The sequence below is a fragment of the Scyliorhinus torazame genome, chromosome 15 (genome assembly GCF_047496885.1).
Source record: "Scyliorhinus torazame isolate Kashiwa2021f chromosome 15, sScyTor2.1, whole genome shotgun sequence".
Lineage (NCBI taxonomy): Eukaryota > Metazoa > Chordata > Chondrichthyes > Carcharhiniformes > Scyliorhinidae > Scyliorhinus > Scyliorhinus torazame.
Window position 1 is genome coordinate 99,213,335 of NC_092721.1, and position 25,030 is coordinate 99,238,364.

Below are 25,030 nucleotides of genomic sequence, written 5' to 3' on the forward strand. Positions count from 1 at the left end.
TTACAAACATTGGGAGGAAAAGCAAGTTTGGAAATTAAGTATCTGCTGGCAAGGACGGTGGGGTCAAGGTTGTATTTTTTTGAAGGGGGTGAAATGACAGATTTGAAGAAGGAAGAGACAGTGCCTGAGGAGACAGTACCATGAACAATAAACATGGCGAGTCCACACTGAGTAAAGGAAAGAACTAGATGTATTTACAATACAGTATATACACTGCCCAGTAGCTCCTTACTGGATTTTTCTCCTGGTCGGTGCCTTACTGGCCGACCTTTTATACAACAGTTAATTAGAGTTCCCCCACCCCTAATGAGGGAGCTCTTACCCCGCGTGGATCACAGGGAAGTTAATCATTCCCACCCGGAGGTCCCATGCTGGATGTTACAGGAACCAGGAAAAGAAGTTGAGTGGTCAGTAGTGACAATAGGAGCAAAGGAGCAGGAGGCTAGCCTTATGGATAAGATAAGCTCCGAGAGGGTGCGAAGGGAAATGGAAGAGCAGCTAGTCAAAGATGCAGGTCTGGGGCTAGGACAGGGGAGTGTCAGAGCACAGTGGGCTAAGGAAAGGCAGATGCAGCAGATGCAGTTGATCAAATGGTCTCAGTCTTAGTAACAGTGAAATGCATGAGGTCCTCACACCTGTTTGAGTTGAGCGTGGAGATGCCGACGGTAGAGGAGTTTAAGAAGACGGATTGTGATAGAGAAAAGGCATCGGGTGGTCCTCGAATCGTGAGCAGTTTTGGCAAACAAGAGCGGGACCTGATAATGCTAGATCTGGTTGTGAATGCCGAAATCGGTTGTCCACCATATCTGTTCAAATTTGATTCATAAGGACTTAAGGAAGTAGAGTTGAGGACTGTACTGGGGAACAGCCAGGATGAGAGATATTAATGGTTAAAAGATATGTGTCAGCAACATTTGTAATCAAATAAATTAGAATTCTGCGCAGGAATATTTTAAAACTTACCTTTAGCAACAAAGTTCATGCTATTATGCCAGTAACACTACTTTTTATTCGTGATTTTGATTGGCCTACCCTGCATTTTCTGGATGTTCTCTTTTTCATTTAATAGTGTGTTGTTAGGTTATTGCATCAGTAATGCAGATAAAAATAAAGAACATTTCCAGAGTACTCTGTGTACAGAGTGGCACCCCAAAGCAGTTCATAAGTGGTGGGGAAAAAAACGATAGATGAACAGCAAAGCAACATATTGAATTTGGATGTTTTACAGCATGACAGGTAAGTGAGGCAGCATGTGGCACAGTGTTTAGCACTGCTGTCTCACAGCGCCAGGGACACAAGTTAGATTCTGGCCTTGGGTGACTGTCTATATGGAGTTTGCACGTTCTCCCCGTGTCTGCGGGACTTTCCTTCGGATGCTCCGGTTTTCTCCCACGGTCCAAAGATGTGCAGGTTAGGTGGATTGTCCATGATCAATTCGCGGGGTTACGGGAATAGGGCGAGGTAGTGGGCCTAGGTAGAGTGCTCTTTCAGAGGGTCGGTGCTGACTCAATGGGCTGAATGGCCTCCTTATACACTATAGGGATTCCATTTTTAAAAAAGTGTTTGGAGGGGATTCTGAAACCTGGGAGAGAGATGATGAAATAGATGGATCTAAGAAGGGGATGCTATCGGGCTGGACATAAGCAAGAACACTCATTGTTGATGAAGTAAAATGTCTGTGAAATAAGTAATAAGACTATGTAAAAGGAGTAACATAGAACATAGAAAATACAGCACAGAACAGGCCCCATGGTATGGGTGGCATGGAGCACAGTGGGGTTAGCACTGTTGCTTCACAATGCCAGGAACCCGGGTTCGATTCCTGGCTTGCGTCACTGTCGGTGCAGAGTCTGCACATTCTCCCCATGCCTCCATGGGTTTCCTCCAGATGCCCCGGTTTCCTCCCACAAGTCCCGAAAGTTATGCTTGTTAGGTAATTTGGACATTCTGAATTTTCCCTCAGTTTACCCGAAAAGTTGCCAGAGTGTGGCAACTAGGGGATTTTCACAGTAACTTTATTGCAGTGTTAATGTGAGCCTGCTTGTGGCACTAATAAAGATTATTATTAATATATGATAATGTACCGAAGTTACATTATCTGTAAGCCTACTATATTTAATATGCTTAACTTTTACCCTCAGTTTTTTATTTAATAGGTTAATAGTGGCCTATATTTTCATGATTAAACAACACATGTAATTGTAATACGAGTCTTCCTGCATTCTTGTTAACAACAGGTTCGGAGTCACTAAAGGATCAATATGTCCAAGACACCAAAATGGGATTTGTGATAAATGCTATTTATTCAATGGCTCATGCTTTACACAATATGCAACAAAGCCTATGTCCTGGAGTTAATGGGCTGTGTGAAGCCATGAAACCAATTGATGGGAGAATACTGTTGGACTTCCTCATGAGAATCAACTTCACTGGAGTATCTGGAGATATCATCTCTTTTGACGAGAATGGAGATTCACCAGGAAGGTATCCAATAATCCATCTATAAAATCGATCAGCATTTTTGTAGTCTACCATTTAAATATTTCAACTGTGATTATCAGACCGCAACTATTGGCTGATGATTTATAAAAAAACTCACTGAATTGACATGGTCATTTTTCAGCATGATTAGAGAAAGATTAGACAAACTAAAGAACTTGAGGAAAAATGTTGACAATTATCCACACCAGTGATGATGTACATTAACACCTTCTCTGCTTTAGATTCACCCTATCTTTAACCCCTAGGGTTTTCCGTGATTAGTGTTAAGGTCATCAACTTCCATTCTACCATGCATTTACATTGACCCAGATGTTCTGAGGAGCAATAATCATCATCAGATTGTCTGCCTCCACACTGCTCCACGTTTCTTGCTGAGTCTTCCAAGCCTGGCTTTCCCAAAATTAGAGGAGTGCGGCATCCATTGGTGAACTCCGTCACAGCGCAGTAAAGTCCAAGGGAAGACAGGTTATGCCCACTTTTATGGCACTAGCTGCCATATGTAAAGTTTAAAGGCCCAGTGTGAAAGTTGGTGAATTGGTAGGGTGGCACGGTGGGTAGGTGCATTAGGTAGGTGGGTGAGATAAATTGGTCAGTGGGTAGGATGGATGAGCTAGCATGTGGGTGAATGGTAGGTAGGTAGGTTGGCAGGTAGGTTAGATGGAAGGTGGGTGAGGTGGCATGTGGGTAGGTTGCAAGGTGGATGAAGTGGTAGGTGGGTGAGGTGGTAGGTGGGTGAGGTTGCAGGTTTGTTAGCTGGCCGGTTGGTGAGTAGATAGGATGAGTAGAGTGGCAGGTGGGTGAGGGCTAGTTGGGTCTAGTTGGGGGAGGGGGAGGGCTGGTTAGGTTGTGTCAGGTCAGGGGATAGTTGGTGGGTAGTCAGGGACTTGGGAATGGTTAGCGGGTACTCAAGGAGTTGGAAGGTGCTTGGGATGACTAGTCAGGGTGTCAGGAGGTTAATCGAGGGGTCGGGGGTCAATTTGAGTGACTCAGCTGTTAGATCAAGCTTTAATCTGTCTAGCATTTGCTGGGTGACTAGCCAGGTAAATATCACAGGCTTACCAGAGTCTCCGGCTCTACTCAGAGTCAGAGACAATAATGGAGAGTCCCTGAGAGCAAGGGAATTGAGCATTGGAAGTTGAAACTTCCCAGACAATTTTCATGCAGGCAAATGTGTCAGGATGCCAACGGGGTCCCGATGCGCATCTTAAGTCATATGTCTGGTCAGGTAGATTCATCTACCTGAAGGTTCTAACTGCATAACGAATAGACAATTAGCTGTACACTGCACTTGGAGCAAACACAGAGGGTTCTCAAGTCATATGTCTCATCTTCAATGATCCAGATTGGAAGATGTGAGCCATTATTTCCGAACTGTCCAGTCAAAGGCTGAAGCACCAAAAGCGGATTTGCGGTTTGTGACACCCTGTGCTCACCTTCATTTCTGCCCCCCGCCAGCAGCCAACCCCTCCCCCCACCCCCCCTCCCCCCGGAATGTGAAGACCAAAGCCACAATGATATGTACCTATTGATCATTATGTCTTCACTTTTAAAAGCATACCTGAATGAATAATTGCTTTGCTGAAATCCAAGCTTGCCTCTTGCATGAAGCTACAATTCGGATCGAGGATTTCCTATAACCCTCACTCTCACCCATACCCCCACATGAACACCCTTCTTCCCCCCACTTCCTCACACCCATACCCCATCCCCTCACATTTGTATCCCACTTCCTCACATGCTCCCACTCTCACCTTACTCACCTCTGGGGTTCTCCTTCTCCTCGGCTGCCTCGTCTCTGTCCTCCTCATTCCCCTCCACTGCCTCAACTCTGAGGTCCCCCCATCTGTTCTGCTGCCTGGCCTCTTGGGTCCTCCTTCCCGTACTCTGCCTCGCCTCTGGGGTACCCCTTCTGTCTGCTGCCTTACCTCTGAGGTCGTTCTTCTGCTCTGCTGCCTCAGCTCTACTGCGATTCGCTGCCTAACCTGGCCTTCACCCACTGCTGCCTTGGCATTTGCTGCCTCATCCGCACCTGGTGCTCACCGCATGCTGCTGCCTCTCCCTTGCCTCGGGATCTTGCTTTCCTGCTGCCTGCCTTACCCACACTGATCTGGTGCTCACCCAATCTGCCTCCCTTTGCTTCTCATCCAATTGCAGTCTGGTTTCACCTTGCATTTGCTCCTGGTAAGCCCACTTTGAGCAAATGCAGGGAGGAAAGAGCCTATGATTGCAAGAGCAGCTTCACCTCTTTTGGGACACTGTGCCTCGGCACAGTGTGTTTCACTGTAAATCCGCCCCTGTGACGTGCCCATTTAGTGTAGAAGTGTGAAAATACATAGGGGGGAATTTTACAGCCCCTCACGCTGATAGGATTTTCCAGTCCTGCCAAAGTCAATTAAGTTTTGAATGGCTCACCACGTTTCACAGACCTGCCTCCACCACAACGGGGCTGAAAATTTCCACCCAAAGAAACAAAAATCAAAATACTTTGCAATTAAGTTGACTGATCAAGATAATATTGATTTATTTGCCTTTAAATTCAAAAAAGTTTATTTTCTGTCCATCTATGTTATTCATTGGATGTTAATATATTTGGTTAACAGTACACAAACTAAATTTTTATTGAACTTACTTTCAACAACAATTCCACATTAAATATTAGCTATTCCCTTATTTACCCTTTGCAATGTCACTCAATTGTTCTATAGATATTATGAATGGTCAGAAAAAATATTAAGAATTGCACATAGGCAATGATTGTGGGACGCGGGGGAGGGGGGCGGTGGGGGTTGCTGGTCAATGCCACTTCTTCATTATACATGTGCTAACTGATAACTTACTGACGGTTGTACTCAGGATTCTGGTGTATTGTTTTAACAAACTGTTCTTGCATTTAGGTATGAAATCATGAATTTTAAAACGCTGGAAAAAGAACAGTTTGATTATGTTAACGTTGGAAGCTGGGACAATGGAGAGCTAAAAATGGCTGATAATAAAATCTGGCCCAGTAAAAATCTTGTTGTCCGGTCTGTCTGCAGTGATCCATGTGAAAAAGGGGAAATAAAAGTGAGTAGACTAACTTGTCCAAAATATATCATGTGAATTAATAGTCTTGATTCTGCAGTAATAACAATATTAGCAAGACTTTCAGCACTCATCATTTTTATGGTTAAGCCGGAAAGCAATTTCTGAGGTGCAGTTATATGTGGAAATCCAGAAGTTACTGTCAGGGATACCCTGTTTGTCCACAGGCTGTGCTATTTCAGTTCTTGTTGATAGACTCGACATTGTATTGACTGCAACAGCATGAACCTGCTAGTGACCACTAGTTCCGCACAAAAATTGGCTGACAAGGTTTGAGCTGGTGCATTCAGGAGTAAGTGAGTTTTTAATGTCTGGTAAGTAACCATCCCTGCTGAACTACCTCTCTGGCCCTGATAAAAATAATTTCATATGTGTGGAGTCTTATTTACTCAGAAGAAAATTAGTGTTAGAAATTGAAAAATATATATTTTTTAATTTTCCTGTCTGTCTTTTTAATCTCTCTCCCTTATTTCCATATGTACCCCCCCCCCCAATCTTTATTTCACTTTCTCTTCACCATGAAAGCTCATTTACATTTTCTTCTTTATACTTCCTGGTTTGGACTCTGTGGGCTCGGATTTTGTGGTGGAGGCAGAGATTGGGAGGCAGATTGGCTTCTGGGCACTGACAGGAAGCAGGAGCTTGGTGGTATTTTGGTGGAGGTGAGTTGTCAGTTGGGTCTGGGACAGGTTTTCCACCCAATTTGTGAGCGAATTATCAGGAACACGGCAATGCAGACCATATCATGACTTGCTTCAATGCTGTGGCTGCCATTTGGACTTTACTGTTTAAATTTGAAAACAATGGCAAGTGCAGGAAGTAAGGAAGTCACAAATATGAGAGTATACTGAACAATTACAGGCAGGAAACCCTTAATTGTTCTCCCATGTTATAAGTCAAGGTGGTTAAATCAGTGATACACAATCAATACTCTTGATTCCACGTGGAGTCATATCGATTCAGCTTTAATCAGATAGAACTGTACCCAGCAGCGAAGTTACAGAAGTGAAGGCTGCTGGGACGGCATTGGTTCTTATACCCCGCCTCTCAGGGCGGGGCTATGTACATTGCCCAATGGTAGACCCCGCGGTCTAGCCAATGGTCATTCCTCTCTCTGGTACCGCAATACCTGGTATTACCACAATCAGGACATCTTATTATTACTGATAATACAGAACCAACATTTCAGCCATAAGTTCCAAAGATCTAATTTGGTTAGTCACATCTGCTTTCTTAGGAAGCAGGGACTTTTTTTGTTCAGAACTTCATACTTTGAATAGATGGCAGAAAGAGTGAGCTCAAAATCAGTTATTTTAATTATACAACCAGCTCAGATTTCAATATTCTGCAACTAACCGTGTAGAAAAGCAGCATTTGGTACAGGCTTAAAGCCTGCACCCTGGTTGTTATGTCACCTCCCCACTCTGGGCTTATTTTTCCGTTGGGGGTGGGGGGAGTTGCAGGGCATATGTAAAATACAATGGCCGTCCCACCCAAATGAGCTGTCACCCATAATATGGTAGGTGGGTAGGTACTGAAATCAGCAGCCCACCCGCCATATTCAAATGAATGATAAAAGACCACTTGAGATTGTTACAAGCCAATTGACCAGGATATTGCACTGCCCAGGCCATGACACGGTTGTGAGGGCAGGCAGGCAGGGGTGGGCAGTCTGTTTTTTGAGGACAGTTTGAAAAAGGTGGGGAGAAAGGGGCACATCAGTTGGGGGTGCCTTGTGCGCATCAGAGGCCCACAAACACCCTCCCTTTAATATTACCCCTCCCCCACTTTGTTCCTTGCTGCCCGCCTCTGAATCTAGCTCAAACACTCCCTCCCCACCCACTCCCCCCTCCTTGCCACCTCCTTGTGCCCACAGATTCCTCCCCACCCTAAAAACACAGGACATACCAATCTCCTGGAGCCATCATTCTTCTTGCTCTTCCTTGCAGTCCCGACAATGCCCACTACTGAGCTCTGGCACTGTTGGGACTGCTAGAGTTGCCAGCCAATAAGATTGGCCAGCAGCTCTCGAGGATGGTACTTCCTGTCCGCTGAGGGGCAGGAATCCCTGTGAGCTTCTTTAGCCCGCTAGCAGCACATTATGGCTGCTGTGCGGGCTTCTTCCACATGCACCAGCTGCCGGACAACTTTCCTTCTGGGGGCGGGCAGTGCACCTCCAACCCTTCAAGCCCCACAAACAAATCCAGCCAAAACTTCTTTGAGATGTGTGTTTGATTTTCAGAATGGAAGATAATTGGGGGACACAACAAACGCAAAACATGTAAAATAGTGTAAGTCAAATAATGCTAAATATAAAATAAAATTTAATGTAGAAATGCGAAAGAAAGACGAATACTGTGGAAATAGATTCTAGACAAGGTTATAAAACGTTTTGGCACAGGATCTCTGCATGATTTACATCCAAATACCAAGATGAAATGGCCAGAATCGAATGTGTGCGAAACAGTGCAAAATTTTAAAAGTGAATGTTACGACCCCCTACAGAGACGAAACATGTATAGCAACATGCAGTTGATTGGAAGTCCCTTAGGGCTAGGGAGTGGATGGTGAGGAATTTGTTACGTGTCCAAGAAGGCTTTTTGGAACAATTGGTGCATCGTCCGACTTGAGAGGTGGCTATCTTGGACCTAGTACCAGGGAACGAGCCCGGCCAGGTCATCAGTTGCAGTGGGGGAACATGTGGCGAACAGTGAGCACAATTCCGTAAGCTTTCGGATACTCATGGAAAAGGACGAGTGCTGTCTTAGGGTTAAGGTGCTAAATTGGGGGAAGGCTAACTACAACCAGATTAGGCAGGATTTAGAGGCTGTTGTTTGGGAGAGGCTGTTTGAGGGTAAATCCACATTTGCCATGTTTAAGGAGCAGTTGATGGAGGTGCAGGACAGGCATGTGCCGGTAAAAAGAGAGAACAGGAAAGGCAGGATTCAGGAACCATGGATGACCAGGGAAATTGCGAGTCTAGTCAAAAAGAAAAAAGATGCATACGTGAGGGGCAGGCAACTAAAAACAGATGAAGCACCTGAAGAATACAAGGAAAGTAGAAAAGAGCTCAAGCAGGGAATTAAGAGGGCAAAAAGGCGTCACAAATTGTCTTTGGCAGACAGGATTAATGAGAATCCCAAGGCATTATATATGTATATAAGAGGGGAGCCAGAGAAAGAGTTGATCCACTCAAGGACAAAGGAGGGAAATTATGTGTGGAACCAAAGGAAGTAGGTGAGATCCTTAATGAGTATTTTGCATCGGTATTCACAAAGGAGAGGGACCCGTTGAATGGTGGTGTCTCAGAGAGATGTGTTAACACTTTAGAACAGGTCGTTATTATGATGGAGGAAGTGTTTGGTGTGTTAAAAAGCATTGAGGTAGACAAATCATCAGGGCCAGGTGGCATCTATCCCAGATTACTGAAGAAGACAAGAGATGAAATCGCTGCGCCTCTAACAGAAATCTTTGTATCCTCGTTGGCCACAGGTGAGATCCCAGAGGACTGGAGGATAGCCACTGATGTACCATTATTTAAGAAGGGTTGCAAGGAAAACTAGGTAATTATATGACAGTGAGCTTGACGTTACTGATCGTGAAACTGTTGGAAAAGGTTCTCAGAGATAGGATCTATGTGCATTTGGAAGTGAATGGTCTTAATAGCAACATGGTTTTATATGAGGGAGGTCATGTCTCACTAATTTAATTGCATTTTTTGAGGAGGTGACAAAATGATTGACGCGAGAAGGGCTGTGGATGTTGTCTACATGGACTTTAGTAAATCATTTGACAAAGTCCCTCATGGCAGGCTGGTGCAAAAGATTAAATCACATGGGATTCATCACATAAATCAAATAGAAAGTGCATGTCAGAAAGGCAAGGTCACAGTGATCATGGGGGACTTCAATATGCAGGTGGACTGGGTAAATAATGCTGCCAGTGGACCCAAGGAAAGGGAATTCATTGAATGCTTACAGGAGGGCTTTTTGGAACAGCTTGTGATGGAGCCCACGAGGGAACAGGCCATTCTGGACTTAGTGTTATGTAATGAGCCAGACTTGATTAAAGATCTTAAAGTAAGGGAGCACTTAGGAGGCAGTGATCATAATATGGTCGAATTCAATCTCCAATTTGAAAGCAAGAAGGTAGAATCAGATGTAAAGGTGTTACAGTTAAATAAAGGTAACTACAGGGGCATGAGGGAGGAACTGACGAAAATCAACTGGGAGCAGAGCCTAGTGGGAAAGACAGTAGAACAGCAATGGCAGGAGTTTCTGGGAGTAATTGAGGACACAGTACAGAGGTTCATCCCAAAGAAAAGAAAGGTTATCAGAGGGGGGATTAGGCAGCCATGGCTGACAAAGGAAGTTAGGGAATGCATCAAAGCAAAAGAGAAAGCCTATAATGTGGCAAAGAGTAGTGGAAAGTCAGAAGATTGGGAAGACTACAAAAACAAGAGGATAACAAAGAGAGAAATAAGGAAAGAGAGGATCAAATATGAAGGTAGGCTAGCCAGTAACATTAGGAATGATAGTAAAAGTTTCTTTAAATACATTAAAAACAAACGGGAGGCAAAAGTTGACATTGGGTCACTCCAAAATGACGCTGGTAATTTTGTGATGGGAGACAAGGAAATAGCTGAGGAACTGAATAAGTACTTTGCGTCAGTCTTCACAGTAGAAGACATGAGTAATGTCCCAACAATTCCGGAGAGTCAGGGGGCAGAGTTAAATATGGTAGTCATCACAAAGGAGAAAGTGCTAGAGAAACTAAGAGGTCTAAAAATTGATAAATCCCCGGGCCCAGATGGGCTACATCCTAGAGTTCTAAAGGAGATAGCTGAAGAAATAGTGGAGGCGTTAGTTATGATCTTTCAAAAGTCACTGGAGTCAGGGAAAGTTCCAGAGGATTGGAAAATCGCTGTTGTAACCCCCCTGTTCAAGACGGGAACAAGGAAAAAGATGGAAAATTATAGGCCAATTAGCCTAACCTCAGTTGTTGGCAAGATTCTAGAATCCATTGTTAAGGATGAGATTTCTAAATTCTTGGAAGTGCAGGGTCGGATTAGGACAAGTCAGCATGGATTTAGTAAGGGGAGGTCGTGCCTGACAAACATTTTAGAGTTCTTTGAAGAGATAACAAATAGGTTAGACCAAGGAGAGCCAATGGATGTTATCTATCTTGACTTCCAAAAGGCCTTTGATAAGGTGCCTCACGGGAGACTGCTGAGTAAAATAAGGGCCCATGGTATTCGAGGCAAGGTACTAACATGGATTGACGATTGGCTGTCAGGCAGAAGGCAGAGAGTTGGGATAAAAGGTTCTTTTTCGGAATGGCAACCGGTGACGAGTGGTGTCCCGCAGGGTTCAGTGGTGGGGCCACAGCTGTTCACTTTATATATTAACGATCTAGATGATGGGACTGGGGGCATTCTGGCTAAGTTTGCCGATGATACAAAGATAGGTGGAGGGGCAGGTAGTATGGAGGAGGTGGGGAGGCTGCAGAAAGATTTAGACAATTTAGGAGAGTGGTCCAAGAAATGGCTGATGAAATTCAACGTGGGCAAGTGCGAGGTCTTGCACTTTGGAAAAAAGAATAGAGGCATGGACTATTTTCTAAACGGTGACAAAATTCATAATGCTGAAGTGCAAAGGGACTTGGGAGTCCTAGTCCAGGATTCTCTAAAGGTAAACTTGCAGGTTAAGTCCGTAATTAAGAAAGCAAATGCAATGTTGTCATTCATCTCAAGAGGCTTGGAATATAAAAGCAGGGATGTACATCTGAAGCTTTATAAAGCATTAGTTAGGCCCCATTTAGAATACTGTGAGCAATTTTGGGCCCCACACCTCAGGAAGGACATACTGGCACTGGAGTGGGTCCAGCGGAGATTCACACGGATGATCCCAGGAATGGTAGGCCTAACATACGATGAACGTCTGAGGATCCTGGGATTATATTCATTGGAGTTTAGGAGGTTGAGGGGAGATCTAATAGAAACTTACAAGATAATGAATGGCTTAGATAGGGTGGATGTAGGGAAGTTGTTTACATTAGCAGGGGAGACTAGGACCCGGGGGCACAGCCTTAGAATAAAAGGGAGTCACTTTAGAACGGAGATGAGGAGAAATTTCTTCAGCCAGAGAGTGGTGGGTCTGTGGAATTCATTGCCACAGAGGGCGGTGGAGGCCAGGACGTTGAGTGTCTTTAAGACAGAAGTTGATAAATTCTTGATTTCTCAAGGAATTAAGGGCTATGGAGAGAGCGGGTTAATGGAGTTGAAATCAGCCATGATTGAATGGTGGAGTGGACTCCATGGCCGAATGGCCTTACTTCCACTCCTATGTCTTATGGTCTTATGATCAGGGATGAACAAGCTGGATGGATTCAGAACTGGCTTGGCCATAGAAGACAGCGGGTAGCAGTGGAAGGGTGTTTTTCCGAATGGAGGCCTGTAATTAGTGGTGTTCCGTAGGGATCAGTACTGGGACCTCTGCTGTTTGTAATATATATAAATGACTTGGAAGAAAACATAATGGGTCTGATTAGCAAGTTTGCGGATGATACTAAGATTGTAGGAGTTGCGGATAGTGATGAAGATTGTCAGAGAATACGACAGAATAAAGAACAAAGAAACAAAGAAAAGTACAGCACGGGAAGAGGCCCTTCGGCCTTCCAAGCCTGTGCCGACCATGCTGCCCGCCTAAACTAAAATCTTCTACACTTCCTGGGTCCGTATCCCTCTATTCCCATTCTATTGTATTTGTCAAGATGCCCCTTAAATGTCCCTATCGTCCCTGCTTCCACCACCTCCTCCGGCAGCGAGTTCCAGGCACCCACTACACTCTATGTGAAAAACTTGCTTCGTACATTTCCTCTAAACCTTGCCCCTCGCACCTTAAACCTGTGCCCCCTAGTAATTGACCCCTCTATCCTGGGAAAAAGCCTCTGACTATCTACTCTGTATATGCCCCTCATAATTTTGTAGACCTCTATCAGGTCGCCCCTCAACCTCCGTTGTTCCAGTGAGAACAAACCGAGTTTATTCAACGGCTTCTCATAGCTAATGCCCTCCATACCAGGCAACATCCTGGTAAATCTCTTCTGCACCCTCTCTAAAGCCTCCACATCCTTCTGGTAGTGTGGCGACCAGAATTGAACACTATACTCCAAGTGTGGCCTAACTAAGGTTCTATACAGCTGCAACATGACTTGCCAATTCTTATACTCAATGCCCCAGCCAATGAAGGCAAGCATGCCATATGCCTTCTTGACTACCTTCTCCACCTGTGCTGCCCCTTTCAGTGACCTGCGGACCTCTACACCTAGATCTCTCTGACTGTCAATACTTTTGCGGGTTCTACCATTCACTGTACATTCCTTACCTGCAATAGACCTTCCAAAATGCATTACCTCACATTTGTCCGGATTAAACTCCATCTGCCATCTCTCCGCCCAAGTCTCCAAACGATCTAAATCCTGCTGTATGCTTTGACAGTCCTCATCGCTATGCGCAATTCCACCAACCTTTGTGTCGTCTGAAAACTTACTAATCAGACCAGTTACATTTTCCTCCAAATCATTTATATATACTACGAACAGCAAAGGTCCCAGCACTGATCCCTGCGGAACACCATTAGTCGTAGCCCTCAGGATATAGCTCGGCTGCAAAATTGGACAGGGAAATGGCAGATGGAATGTAACCTGGACAAATGCGAAGTGATGCATTTTGGTAGATCCAATTCAGGTGGGAGCTATAAAATAAATGGCAGAACCATCAGGAGCATAGAGACACAGAGAGATCTGGGTGTGCAGGTCTTTAGGTCCTTAATAGTGGCAGCACAGGTGGAAATAATGGTAAAGAAAGCATATGGCATGCTTGCCTTCATAGAACGGGGTATCAAGTATAAAAGCTCAAAGTATGTTACAGCTATATAGAACGTTGGTCAGCCATATTTGGAATACTGTGTCCAATTCTGGTCACCACACTACCAAAAGCATTGGAGGTTATGGAGAGAGTACAGAAAAGGTTTACCAGGATGTTGCCTGGTATGGAGGGTATTAGCTATGAAAAGAGATTGAATAAACTGGGGTTGTTCTCCCTAGAGAGATGGAGGCTGAGGGGCTACCTGATAGAAGTTTATAAAATTATTAGGGGTATAGATAGGAGGAACAATTGGAGGCTTTTTCCCATGGCGGAATTGACAATTCCAAGGGGGCACAGGTTCAAGGTGAGGGGGGATAGGTTCAGTGGAGATGTGCGGGGGATGTTTTTTACACAGAAGGTGGTAGTGGCCTGGAATGCTCTGCCACATGAGGTAATTGAGACAGATACGTTAGTGACCTTTAAGACTCACCTGGATAGGCACATGAACAAATATATAGGAGACAGGTGGTTGGTCTAGATAGGTCACGTGATTGGTGCAGGCTTAGAGGGCCAAAGGCCCGTTCCTCTGCTGTATTTTTCTTTGTTCTTTGTTCATCTGCTTCCCCTCCTACAAATGTTTAAAATTTATTGACAACTCAAAAATACAAAAGAATCAGAAACATGCTAAAAGCAGTCACGAAAATCGGTAATATGCTAAAAGCATTTGCAAGACACCCAAAAAAAAAAACACCTGCTCTCAAGCCAGCACACACCCACCACCATCCCTGGCCCTAATGGTAGTCCCACATCGACGGAAAGGCGGCAACGAGCAGCACAGACAACTGGAAAAGGACACACACCCGGTGCAGGGCACATGTGAGAGACAGAGAGAGAAAAAATACCCCTCCCCTCCCAACAGGGGGCACAGTTCAACCCAAAACAGTTCCTTTCAACAAACCACCAGCTACAAAGCCAGCATATGGCCTCCTCTCCCCTCCCTCCCCAATGATAGCCCCACATCAGTGGAAACAACACACCGTTACGGGCATGACGGAAGAGAGAGAGAAAGAACTCCCTTTTCAAAAAAAAACAAGACAGATACAGAGAAACCACAAGAAACCCAACAAACAACTAAGTACACGACAAAGCTGCCAGCACTCAAGCCAGCTCACATTTCCCCCGCAACCGGTGAGCACCCAGCCACTAGAACTCTGCGATGTGATGCCAGTTGTGGCATGAGGCATGAATGGCGCTGCAACTGGTTGGATGGAGGGCAAGAGGAACTTAACAAAATTATAATAATCACCATACAAACCCCCAACAACAAACCAAAATCAACATCAGTACAAGCAGTACACATAGTCTATTGGACTACCGCCCTGCTGCTCTTAAAGTTCCAGCAGCCGATCTGACACCATCCACTCCAAAACTGAAAAAGCAAGTCCGTTCTCCTCCACTTTCGACCCCGCAGTAGGCCAACCAAAATCCGCCTCATGCTCCACTCCCAGCCGATAAGCAGGAAGGCAGCCAGTAACAAGTAAGAGTCCCAGGCATGACAAATGCACAGTGGTTAGCACTATGACTTCACAGCGCCAGGGTCCCTGCTTCGATTCCCGCTTGGGTCCCTGTCTGTGCGGAGTCTGCACGTTCTCCCCGTGTCTGTGTGGGTTCTCTCAGAACTTCTCTCAGAACCTCTTTGACTAAGCTGTTGGTCATCAGCACTAATATCCCCATAAGTGTCTCTGCCTCATGCTTTGTTTTATAATGCTCCTGTGAAGAGTCTTGGCGTACTATATTGCTTTAAAGTGATTAGCTAAACATAGGTTGTTGTTGTAGCTGCACTCTTGCAGACAAGTGCAGAACGTTACATCACACTCCTGACTAGTACTTGTAGATGGTGGACAGGATTTGGGGATTCAGGAGTTGAGTTGCTCACTGCAGAATTCCCAGCCCCTGACCTGCTCTTGTAGCCACAGGATTTATATGGTTAGTCCAGTTCAACTTCTGGTCTATGGTAGGCCCCAGGATGTTGTTGATCATACCTAGATTGTTCATAACATTGTGTTGAAATTCTCAGGTGCATATGCATCTAAGGTCACAAGAAATTCATGTTAAGCATAGTTCAGTTTCTGCTTCTTTTGTTGAATATACTTTAGATTCATCTTGAATCTTCACCCCCAGTTTGTCGGTGCAGAGTCAGGACATTTTCCATCTCCGCAAACCTGACCTGGGTAACAGTCTCCTTAAGTTGGGTTTTTTGTTTCAGGATGGCAGGGTCCTCTGTGAGTTGAGGCTGGTGTTCCCGGAACAAGTGAGGAGGCTGCGGGGTGCAGCAGCACTTTGTCAAAGATCGTTTAAAAATGATTAAATCAAAAGAATCCCTCCAGCCTTCATTCTTCAGACCCCACCTCACTTTTCCACACTCCCAAACATGCCCCCTCCATATCAACTCATGCCTTCCACTCACTCTCCAAGGCCCTTCATACTAACCTACACCCCTCTATCCACCCCATAATGCCTCAGACCTGTGGTGTTGACCTATTCCCTTCCACACATCCCCCTATTCTTAATAGCCCATATGACAACTTAATGCCAAGTTAGTGCCAATCTATGCCCCCACCACCCTTTGCCCTTACATCTACCATGCTAATTCATTCATTATAAAGTTCGAAGTGTCTATTGCAGATGTTAACTTTAAAAATCACTCTCATTCATAAAAACCCAATTCACTAAATTCCTCCAACTACATAATCCCTTATAAAAACAAACATTTAATTCACGTGCTGGAGAATGGATTATTCCTTATCAATCTTTTTCCTCGTTATGATTCTGGGGAAAGATAGGAAATAGGAGAAGGAGGCCATTTGGCCTTTTGGGCCTGCTTCACCATTCATTATGATCATGGCTGATCATCCTACTCAATAGCCTAATCCCTCTTCTCCACCCCACCCCACCCATGTCCTTCGATTCAATTTGCCCCAAGTGCTATATCTAACTGCTTCTTGAAAACATACAATGTTTTGGCCTCAACTATTTCCTGTGGTAACAAATTCCACAGGCTCACCGCTCTCTAGGTGAAGAAATTCATCCTCATTTCTGGGGAATATTCCATGCCAGTCACAAATGGTTTGATTGCACTGATTGTAGGAAATTTATATCCAGATTTATTTGAATAAATTTGTGCATAAACTTGATTGTACGTCCACCTTGGCAAAACCAGCAAAATGTCCCATGTGTTCTGGGCACAATTTGCCAATTCCATCCCGAGTTGATAATTCACACCTTTATTGTTACATATTTAGTATCATTAGGGTACCACTTTAATTGGGCTGGATTTTACAGCGTGCTGGCAGGGAAACCGCCCACGGGGGCGTAACTGCCTTGCTGCCATCTAACAGTCAATTGGATGGTTGGCAGCTCTGTCATCCCAGCTGTGTTGTGTAGGAGCAGTAATCGCTGTTGGGATTACAGGCAGTTACCACTGGAGATCATCACTGGAATCGAACAGTCAACATTTAGCTGGGGTCAGGCTAGCAGGCCCACAGCGGGGGGGAATGGGGGGGGAGGTGGTGACGAAGGGGTGAGTGCTGGATTTGAGAAAACAAGGTGGGGAGGGCAAAAGAGTAAGTGTGATGTTGAGGGGTTGCCTCCGATGGGCAGAGAGGACCGACAAAGGTGTTTCCCCCTTCCCCCTTGCTTGACAACAGCCCATGCAGCTAAAGCGTCTAGGTTACCTGCTTGACTTGGGCCTCCCTGAGCCAAGTGTAAAATAGAATGGGGATAGGATCAGGCCCTTAATTGGCCATTAATTGATCTTCACTGCCCAACGCAAAATTTAATCCAGGTCAGGGGCTAGGCATTGGGTAGGCCAAGTGCTAGACTTTACCAGCAACACCATCTCCAAACCTTCCGGGGCTGGGGAGCAGAAAATCAAGTTCATGGTTAAAGCAGTTTTTCATCTGAGGTGTTATTACTGTCATTTTATCTGATCTGAACCACTTCATGGTTTCCTGTCTGAGCTATTTTTTTCAAATGGCCAACCCCAGAAGTACAGATTTCTCTGGGGCTGACAGCAGACAAACGGGTAATATTTCATCTCATTGAATCAAACAAAATTCAACACAGCTTGTTCCAACATTTCTAAAAACAATTGGTATTATAAATTCTATTGTGTGTCACAAAGATTTCGTTAGCATTGAATTTATTTCTCCAATAGTACACTGTACTGGATCAACATCAATCAAACTGAAAGTAACTTTGGCTTTCATTCACCCAGAAAAGCCACTTTGATTTAGAAATTAATCTGCTAATGCAAGGTACTAACCTTATCAGCTTCTCTCATGCAGCTTAAAGCATTCTAGCAAAGAGATTCATCTGAGAGGGGTTACTTTTTAATACATTTTAGAGAAGAAATTGTGAGCCACAAAATTATGCATCATTCAAGAAATATTACTCAACAAAGAATAAAATGAAACGCTTGAATATGTGTTCAGCACAAGAAAGAAAAATACAAAAGCACAAGCTTTAGGCCATAGTAAAATTTCAGAGGACACAGGATACAGAATGGCTGTGTGCAATGAGAACAAGAAATATTCTGAAATGCACAAGCTGAGAAAATGGAGCACTGATTAAAAGGAACATATATCATAGCTGTGCACTTGATAAAAGCTACACAAGGATTTATATCTGTACTATACTAGTTAATTGATCTCTGCCAGGGCAGAAATTGAGTCTCAGCAATGGACATCCGTGTCACTGGGCCTGAAGAAAATCAACCTCATGGCAAGAAGCTCTTGGCCCTGAGGCCCCATGCAATGAGGTGAATTACAAGATGATCAGAGGATTGGATAGGGTGGACAGTGAGAGCCTTTTTCCTCGGTGATGTCTAGCACGAGGGGACATAGCTTTAAATTGAGGGGAGATAGATATAAGACAGATGTCAGAGGTAGGTTCTTTACTCAGAGAGTAGTAAGGGCGTGGAATGCCCTGCCTGCAACAGTAGTGGACTCGCCAACACTAAGGGCATTCAAATGGTCATTGGATAGACATATGGACGATAAGGGAATAGTGTAGATGGGCTTTAGAGTGGTTTCACAGGTCGGCGCAACATCGAGGGCCAAAGGACCTGTACTGCTCTGTAAAGTTCTATGTTCAAGCAATTGGTGATGAATGAACCTGATATAGGGCATGGATGTCAACAAACAGTCATGGTAGCTGTCCATGTTGCAGGCTGTCATTGAAAATTGAAAATCGCTTATTGTCACAAGTAGGCTTCAAATGAAGTTACTGTGAAAATCCCCTAGTCGCCACATTCCGGCGCCTGTTCGGGGAGGCTGATACGGAAATTGAACCATGCTGCTGGCCTGCCTTGGTCTGCTTTCAAAGCCAGCGATTTAGGCCTGTGCTAAACAGCCCCTTGCAAAGATTCTTCATTATGTTGAAGACAGACAATTAAAAGTATACGATTATGGTAGCATAATAGTTGTTACTAGACTAGTGATCCAGAGGTCTGGGCTGATGATCAGGAGGTATGAGTCTAAATCCCACCGTGGCAGATGGAGAATATAAAATTAGACAAATAAATAAATGAAGACAAACTTCAATCTGAAAACTTTACTCATCAGCAGTGCTACCAAGTGGCATTTATGCAGCAACAACCTGCTCAACCATGCTCATTTTGGGTTCCACCAGGGGTACAAGGCTCCTGACTTCATTACATACTTGGTCAAAACATGGAGCAATTAACTGAATTCTAGCAGACTGAAAAGTGAACTGTCCTTGACATCAATTCACCATTTGAGCAAATGTGGAAAACTGAGCGCAATGGAAATCAGGGAAAAACTCTCCACTGGCAAGAATCATACCTAACACAAAGGAAAATGGATTGTTGGAAATCAATCATCTTGGTCCCTGGTCGTCGCTGCAAGGGTTCCTCAGGGTAGTGTTCTTGCCCCAACCATGTTCAACTATTTCATCAGTGATTGCGCCTCCATTATAATTCAGAAGTGGAGATGTTCACTGAAGATTGTGCAGTGTTCGGTACCATTCACAATTCCTCAGATTAACAAGCAGTCCAAGTGGACTGTGGGAGGCAACTGATGCACCCGGAAGAATCCCACACAGACACGGGGAGAAAATACAAATCCACCCAGACATTCACCTGAGGCCAGAATTGAACCCAGGTCCCTGGCGCTGTGAGGCAGCAGTGCTAACCACTGTGCCACCATGCTACCCATAGATTAGAAGCAGTTAAAGGTTCAGCAATGATTCTCCTGACACCCTACTAGTAACAGCCTGCCAACTTGAGAATTACCCATTAATTCCAACTCTTTGCTTTCTGTTCTTTAACCAATTCTCTATCCATGCTAATATATTCAGCATCTCTATGAAGCCTTATCATGTGCACCAATATATTGTCCGGCTTCTTAGCAAATGACTTTAAAAAATCCAAATATACTTCATCAACGTGGTCCTCGTTGCCTACAATGCAGGGACATCTCAAGATAAACCCATTGATTTATCAAACACAATTCCGTTTTCATAAAATTAGGTTGAATCTGCTTATTATGATTTTCTAAATGTCCTGTTAGCACTTCCTTACTTCCTTCAAATGCATTTATGCATCTGATATTCGGTTATTTTTCTACAATTCCCTGTTTTCCTTCTCTCCTAAATACCGCTGTTATATTTGATATCTTTCAATCCATGCAAATGGTTTTGGAAAATCACAATGAGTGCATCTGCTATCTCTTCATGCAGCTCTCTTAAAACCTTAGTATATAGGATCAGGCTGATGGAATTTGTTGGCTTTCAGCTCCATTAATTTCTCCAGTACTTTTCCTGGCTCTCATTAACCTTTGGTTCCTGAATATTTGTGGTACGTTTTCATGTCTTCCAATGCGAAGACTGACACAAAATACCATTTCCTTATTCCCCATTTTAATTTCTCCTCCCTCAGTCTCGAAGGAATCTCCATTTATATACATTATCTTCCTCTTTAAATATTTGCAGAAGCTCTATTTTCATATTGTAAGTGGTCAGTTTGTTCATCCACCCTGTAGGTTTTGCCATCATCCACACAAGCAGAACCTACAAGTACTTGTCAGATAATGCCAAATGCTGATGTTCCTCCAGAACTGGGTCATCTTACCTGCCTTACTCACAGTCATATCCTCCTGTCCATGGCCAGTGTTATGGGCCAGGGTTAGAGAACCCCAAAGTGTATCATGGAATTCACCTGACCCACAACTTTTAATAGATTGTGGTATGGGGAGCACATGGCCCACTCTACAGGTGTGGTACAGCAGAAAAGGACAAGTATTTTTAAAAACAAAACAATGTTTATTCTATGAACGCAAGTTAACCTTTTTTAAAACAAACAGTGAACATCTAAGCAATCATTAATTCATATACAACCCTAAAGACTACAACACTTAAGTAACCCTGTGAGCTGTCCTTTTAACACCCAAAAGACTTAACAAACCTTCAAACAGGAGCACATTAGGTTTACATTTAATTCCGAGACCTTTTACAATTCTGGGTTCACCAAATGATCCATAGATAGTCTTTGGATGGCAGAGATCAACAGCACAGTCCTTTGTTTTAACTCCAGATGCAGCTCACTGAAAAACACAGACACACCCAAGCTTTTCTCAAACTGAAACTAAAAAGCAGAAGTAGAGCTCAGCTCCACCCACACTCTGACATCACTCCAGTAACATGAGCAGCTCCATTTCTTAAAGGTAAATGTCTTAAACACCCATTTCTTAAAGGTACTCTCACATGACACCAGTAATCAGGTCGGTACCACTTCCACCCTGAGGGGTGTGAGGTTTTCTGGATCAAAGGCCAGGATTTTCCCATCCTGTCTGCAACAATGCATGGAGCACTAGAAAATTCTGGCCAAAGTGTCCAGATAACTCATCCCCTTATTACAATATCTGCATGTCAGGTTCTACCTCAACAACTCTGAACTCAGTTCCTCGAGATCTATATACTTAATGCAGATGTGGTTGTCTAAGATCACAACACTCTCCACAAATGCCTGCGGCGCACCGATTGTGCTAATCCTGTAAAACATTGTTTATTTACTTAATTATTTTGTCTCTGTGCCAAATCAACTTAATTTAGACAGTTTGGCTATTTAATTTGTGCTTGTAAGTTATAAGATTAAATTTTTATCTGTAACATGAAACACTGAAAGTATTGGAGGTAAAAGGCAACATCTCCCACTCATCCTGAACTCATCCAATTCTCAGCTTATGTTTGTGGTTCTGTACCAGTTGGTGCTGATGAGTCTCGATCAGCAGACACTGAGGCAACAGCAGCAGCAGGAGAACTAAAATTCCATTGAAATTTAGGTGGGGCAGTAGATGACAAACAAATACCAATGATTAAAAGTGATCCATTGTAAAATGCTGTACCTGACTGCTGGATTGAGTTATTATCCTGAAATTAATTTACAATTATGAACTACCTGTGGAACACTTGTTTGAGACCACGACAACTGATAATAGCGGAAAGCGGTAATGTTAACCGGTTCAAGCTATTTGCCTGATTGAAGTGATTGCCCAATTTAGAAGTGAGTGATTTGAATGGTGGGGACAGTGCTGGTTTATTCTGACAAAGAAGGAGTAGGTGACCTGCTTGACGTAGCTGTGCACTGAAGACTGGGCAATGCAGCAGATGTGCAACAGCCTGGAAAGACCCTCTGCTCTCAGTGGTTCACCTGCTACTTGTCTGAGGTTTTCCCAACTGTTAATCCCTCCAAAGAATTGAAGCAAAACAAACACAATAAACAATGAGTGCTTAAATCACAGCAGGTAAGGGGAAAAATCAGCAAGACGTAAATTGGAAACTGTAAACTACCCAGGAAGTGCGAGCTTACAGTTGAGTATTGCTTTAAATTCAGCTTCCAGATATATTTTTAATTACTTCAAGAGATGGGAGCGTCGCTGTGTGGGTCAGCATTGTTGCCCATCCCTAATTGCCCTTGAGAAGGTGGTGGTGCGTCACCTTCTTGAACTGCTGCAGTCCATCTGGTGTAGGTGCACCACAGTGCTGTTAGGAAGAGAATTCCAGGATTTTGACCAAGTAACAGTGAAGGAGCAGAGATATAATTCAAAGTCAGAATGGTAGTGCCTTGGAAGGGAGCTTACAGGTGGAAGTGTTCCCATGTATCAGCTATCCTTGTCCTTCAAGTGGGTTGTGGGTTTTGGAATATGCAATTGAAGGATGTTTGACAAGTTCCATAGAATCCATACAGTGCAGAAGGACGCCATTCAGCTCATCAAGTCTGCACCGACCTTCTAAGAACCTAGGCCCACTTCCCATCCCATCCCCACAGACCCACCTAAGCTGCACATCTTTGGACACTAAGGAACAATTTGGAGAGGCCAATCCACTAACCTGCACATCTTTGAACTGTGGGAGGAAACCGAACCACCTGGAGAAAAACCCAGGCAGACACCGGGACAATATGGAAACTCCACATAGACAGACCACCCAAGGCCAGAATCGAACCCGGGTTCCTGGTGCTGTGAGGCAGCAGTTCTAACCAATGTGCCACCCTGCCGCTTGCACTGTGTTGCTGCAGTCCATCTTGTAGATTGGACACACTGCTTCCACTGTGTATCAGTGATGGAGAGACTGAATGTTTAAGATGGTGGATGGGTTGTCGGTCAAGCGGGTTGCCTTTTTCTGGACGGTACCAAGCTTCTTGAATTTTGAGAGCTACACTCATCCAGGCAAGTGGAGGATATTCCATCATACTCCTGGCTTGTGCCTTGAAGATACTGGACAAGCTTTGGGGAGTCAGGAGGTGAGTTTCTTGACACAGAATTCCCAGCCATAGTACAGTAAAATGCATATGCATGTTAATCAAAAATGGCAGTTAATGGAGTTTCCCATGAAATACAGTACAATGTGTGTAGCATGAACTAATATGCAAATACTCAGGAAGCACAAAACTGTATTCCTTTTACTTCTGATCTTCAACAGCACAGTAAAGTATAAAATAATACAGTACAGGTAAGGGTTCCAGATAAATTTGTATTTGCTTCCAGTTGGTAAAGTGATGATTCATATTCGGGGTACATCAGAAATTCCGATTAGTAGAGAATTCCGGTTGGTAGAATGCCAGATGACACAATGTTTCATGTATTTGTATGTCAAGTTCAGTTCAGTTTCTCGTTAATGGTATTCCCCAGGATGGTGATAGTGGGGGCTTCAGCAATAGTAATGGCATCAAATTTCAAGGGGAGATGTTTAAATTCTCTCTTGTTGGAAACTTTCTTTGTGTGGCACTTGTGCGGCATGAATGTTAATTGCCAGTTATGAGCCAAGCCTGCGTCAATCAAGATTTGCTGCTTTTTGACACTAGCTGCTTCAGAATCTGAGGAGTGATGAATAATACGGAACGCTGTGTAATCATCGGTGAACATTGGCACTTATGACATTATGATGGAGGGAAGGTCATTACTGAAACAGCTGAAACGGTTGGGCCTCGGAGAGTAGAATCATTAAATTTACAGCGCAGAAGGAGGCCATTCAGCCCATCGAGTCTGCACCAGTACAGTAACCTGAGAAACTGAGATGCAATGTGCTGGAGTTGACATGGTTGGTCCCCAATGGCCACACCCATCTTTCCTTGTTTAGATATGACTTGAATCAATGAAGAATTTTCTCTAGATTCCCTTGACTTCAATTTTTCCAGTGCTTCTTGGGGGCCACACTCAGTCAAATGTTGCCTCGATGTCAGAGGGCAACCTGTCTCACCTCAACCCTGGAATTCAGCTTTTTTTGTCCATGTTTGGACCAAGGTTGTAATGAGGTGAGCTGCTGCGAAGCCTTGGTGAGACCCAAAAGGAGTATCTGTGAGCAGGTTATTGCTGAGTCGGTGCTGCTTGATAACACTGTCAACTCATCCTCCATCACTTTGCTGATGATCGAGGGTAGACTGATGGGTTGGCATTGATCGAATTGGATTTGTCCTGATTTTTGTGGATAGAACATTTTGTTAATTCAATTTGCGGAATGTGGGTATAACTGGCTAGGCCAGCACTTGTTGCTCATCATCCCTAGATGCCATTCAGAAGGTGGTGGGGAGCTCCCTTCTTGAGCCACTGTAGTCCCTGACGTTAGGTACATCCACAGTGCTGTTAAGGAGGGAATTCCTGAATTTTGACCCATCGACCGTGAAGGAATGGCAATATATCTCCAAGCCAGGATGGTGACTGACTCGTAGGGGAACGCCCAGATGGTGGTGTTCCCAACTATTTGCTGTTCTTGTCCTTCTAGATAGTCGTGGTTGTGGGTGTGGAAGGTTCTGTCAAAGGAACCTTGGTGAGTTCCTGCAGTGCATCTTGGAGAAGGTACACACACCTGCCACTGTTCAGCGGAGGTGGAGGTGTTGAATGTTTGTGGTTGGGGGAGCAATCAAACGGGCTACTTTGTCCTGATGCCAATCTTATTGAGTGTTGTTCGAGCTGCACTCATCTAGGTAAGTGGGGAGTATTCCGTTACACTCCTGACTTGTGCCTTGCAGATGGTGGACATGCTCTGGGGAATCAGGAGGTGAGT

General features: G+C 44.2%; 1 protein-coding gene across 3 annotated transcripts in view; it reads left to right on the plus strand.

Moving 5' to 3' along the window:
• Positions 1-25,030, plus strand: part of grm5b (glutamate receptor, metabotropic 5b) — a 966,940-nt gene that overhangs the window by 770,639 nt on the left and 171,271 nt on the right. For all 3 annotated transcript variants that reach the window (XM_072476472.1, XM_072476471.1, XM_072476473.1), the window contains exons 5-6: positions 2,238-2,484; positions 5,397-5,565. In XM_072476472.1, the coding sequence (XP_072332573.1) occupies positions 2,238-2,484; positions 5,397-5,565 (416 nt within the window). The remainder of the gene's footprint in view (positions 1-2,237; positions 2,485-5,396; positions 5,566-25,030) is intronic.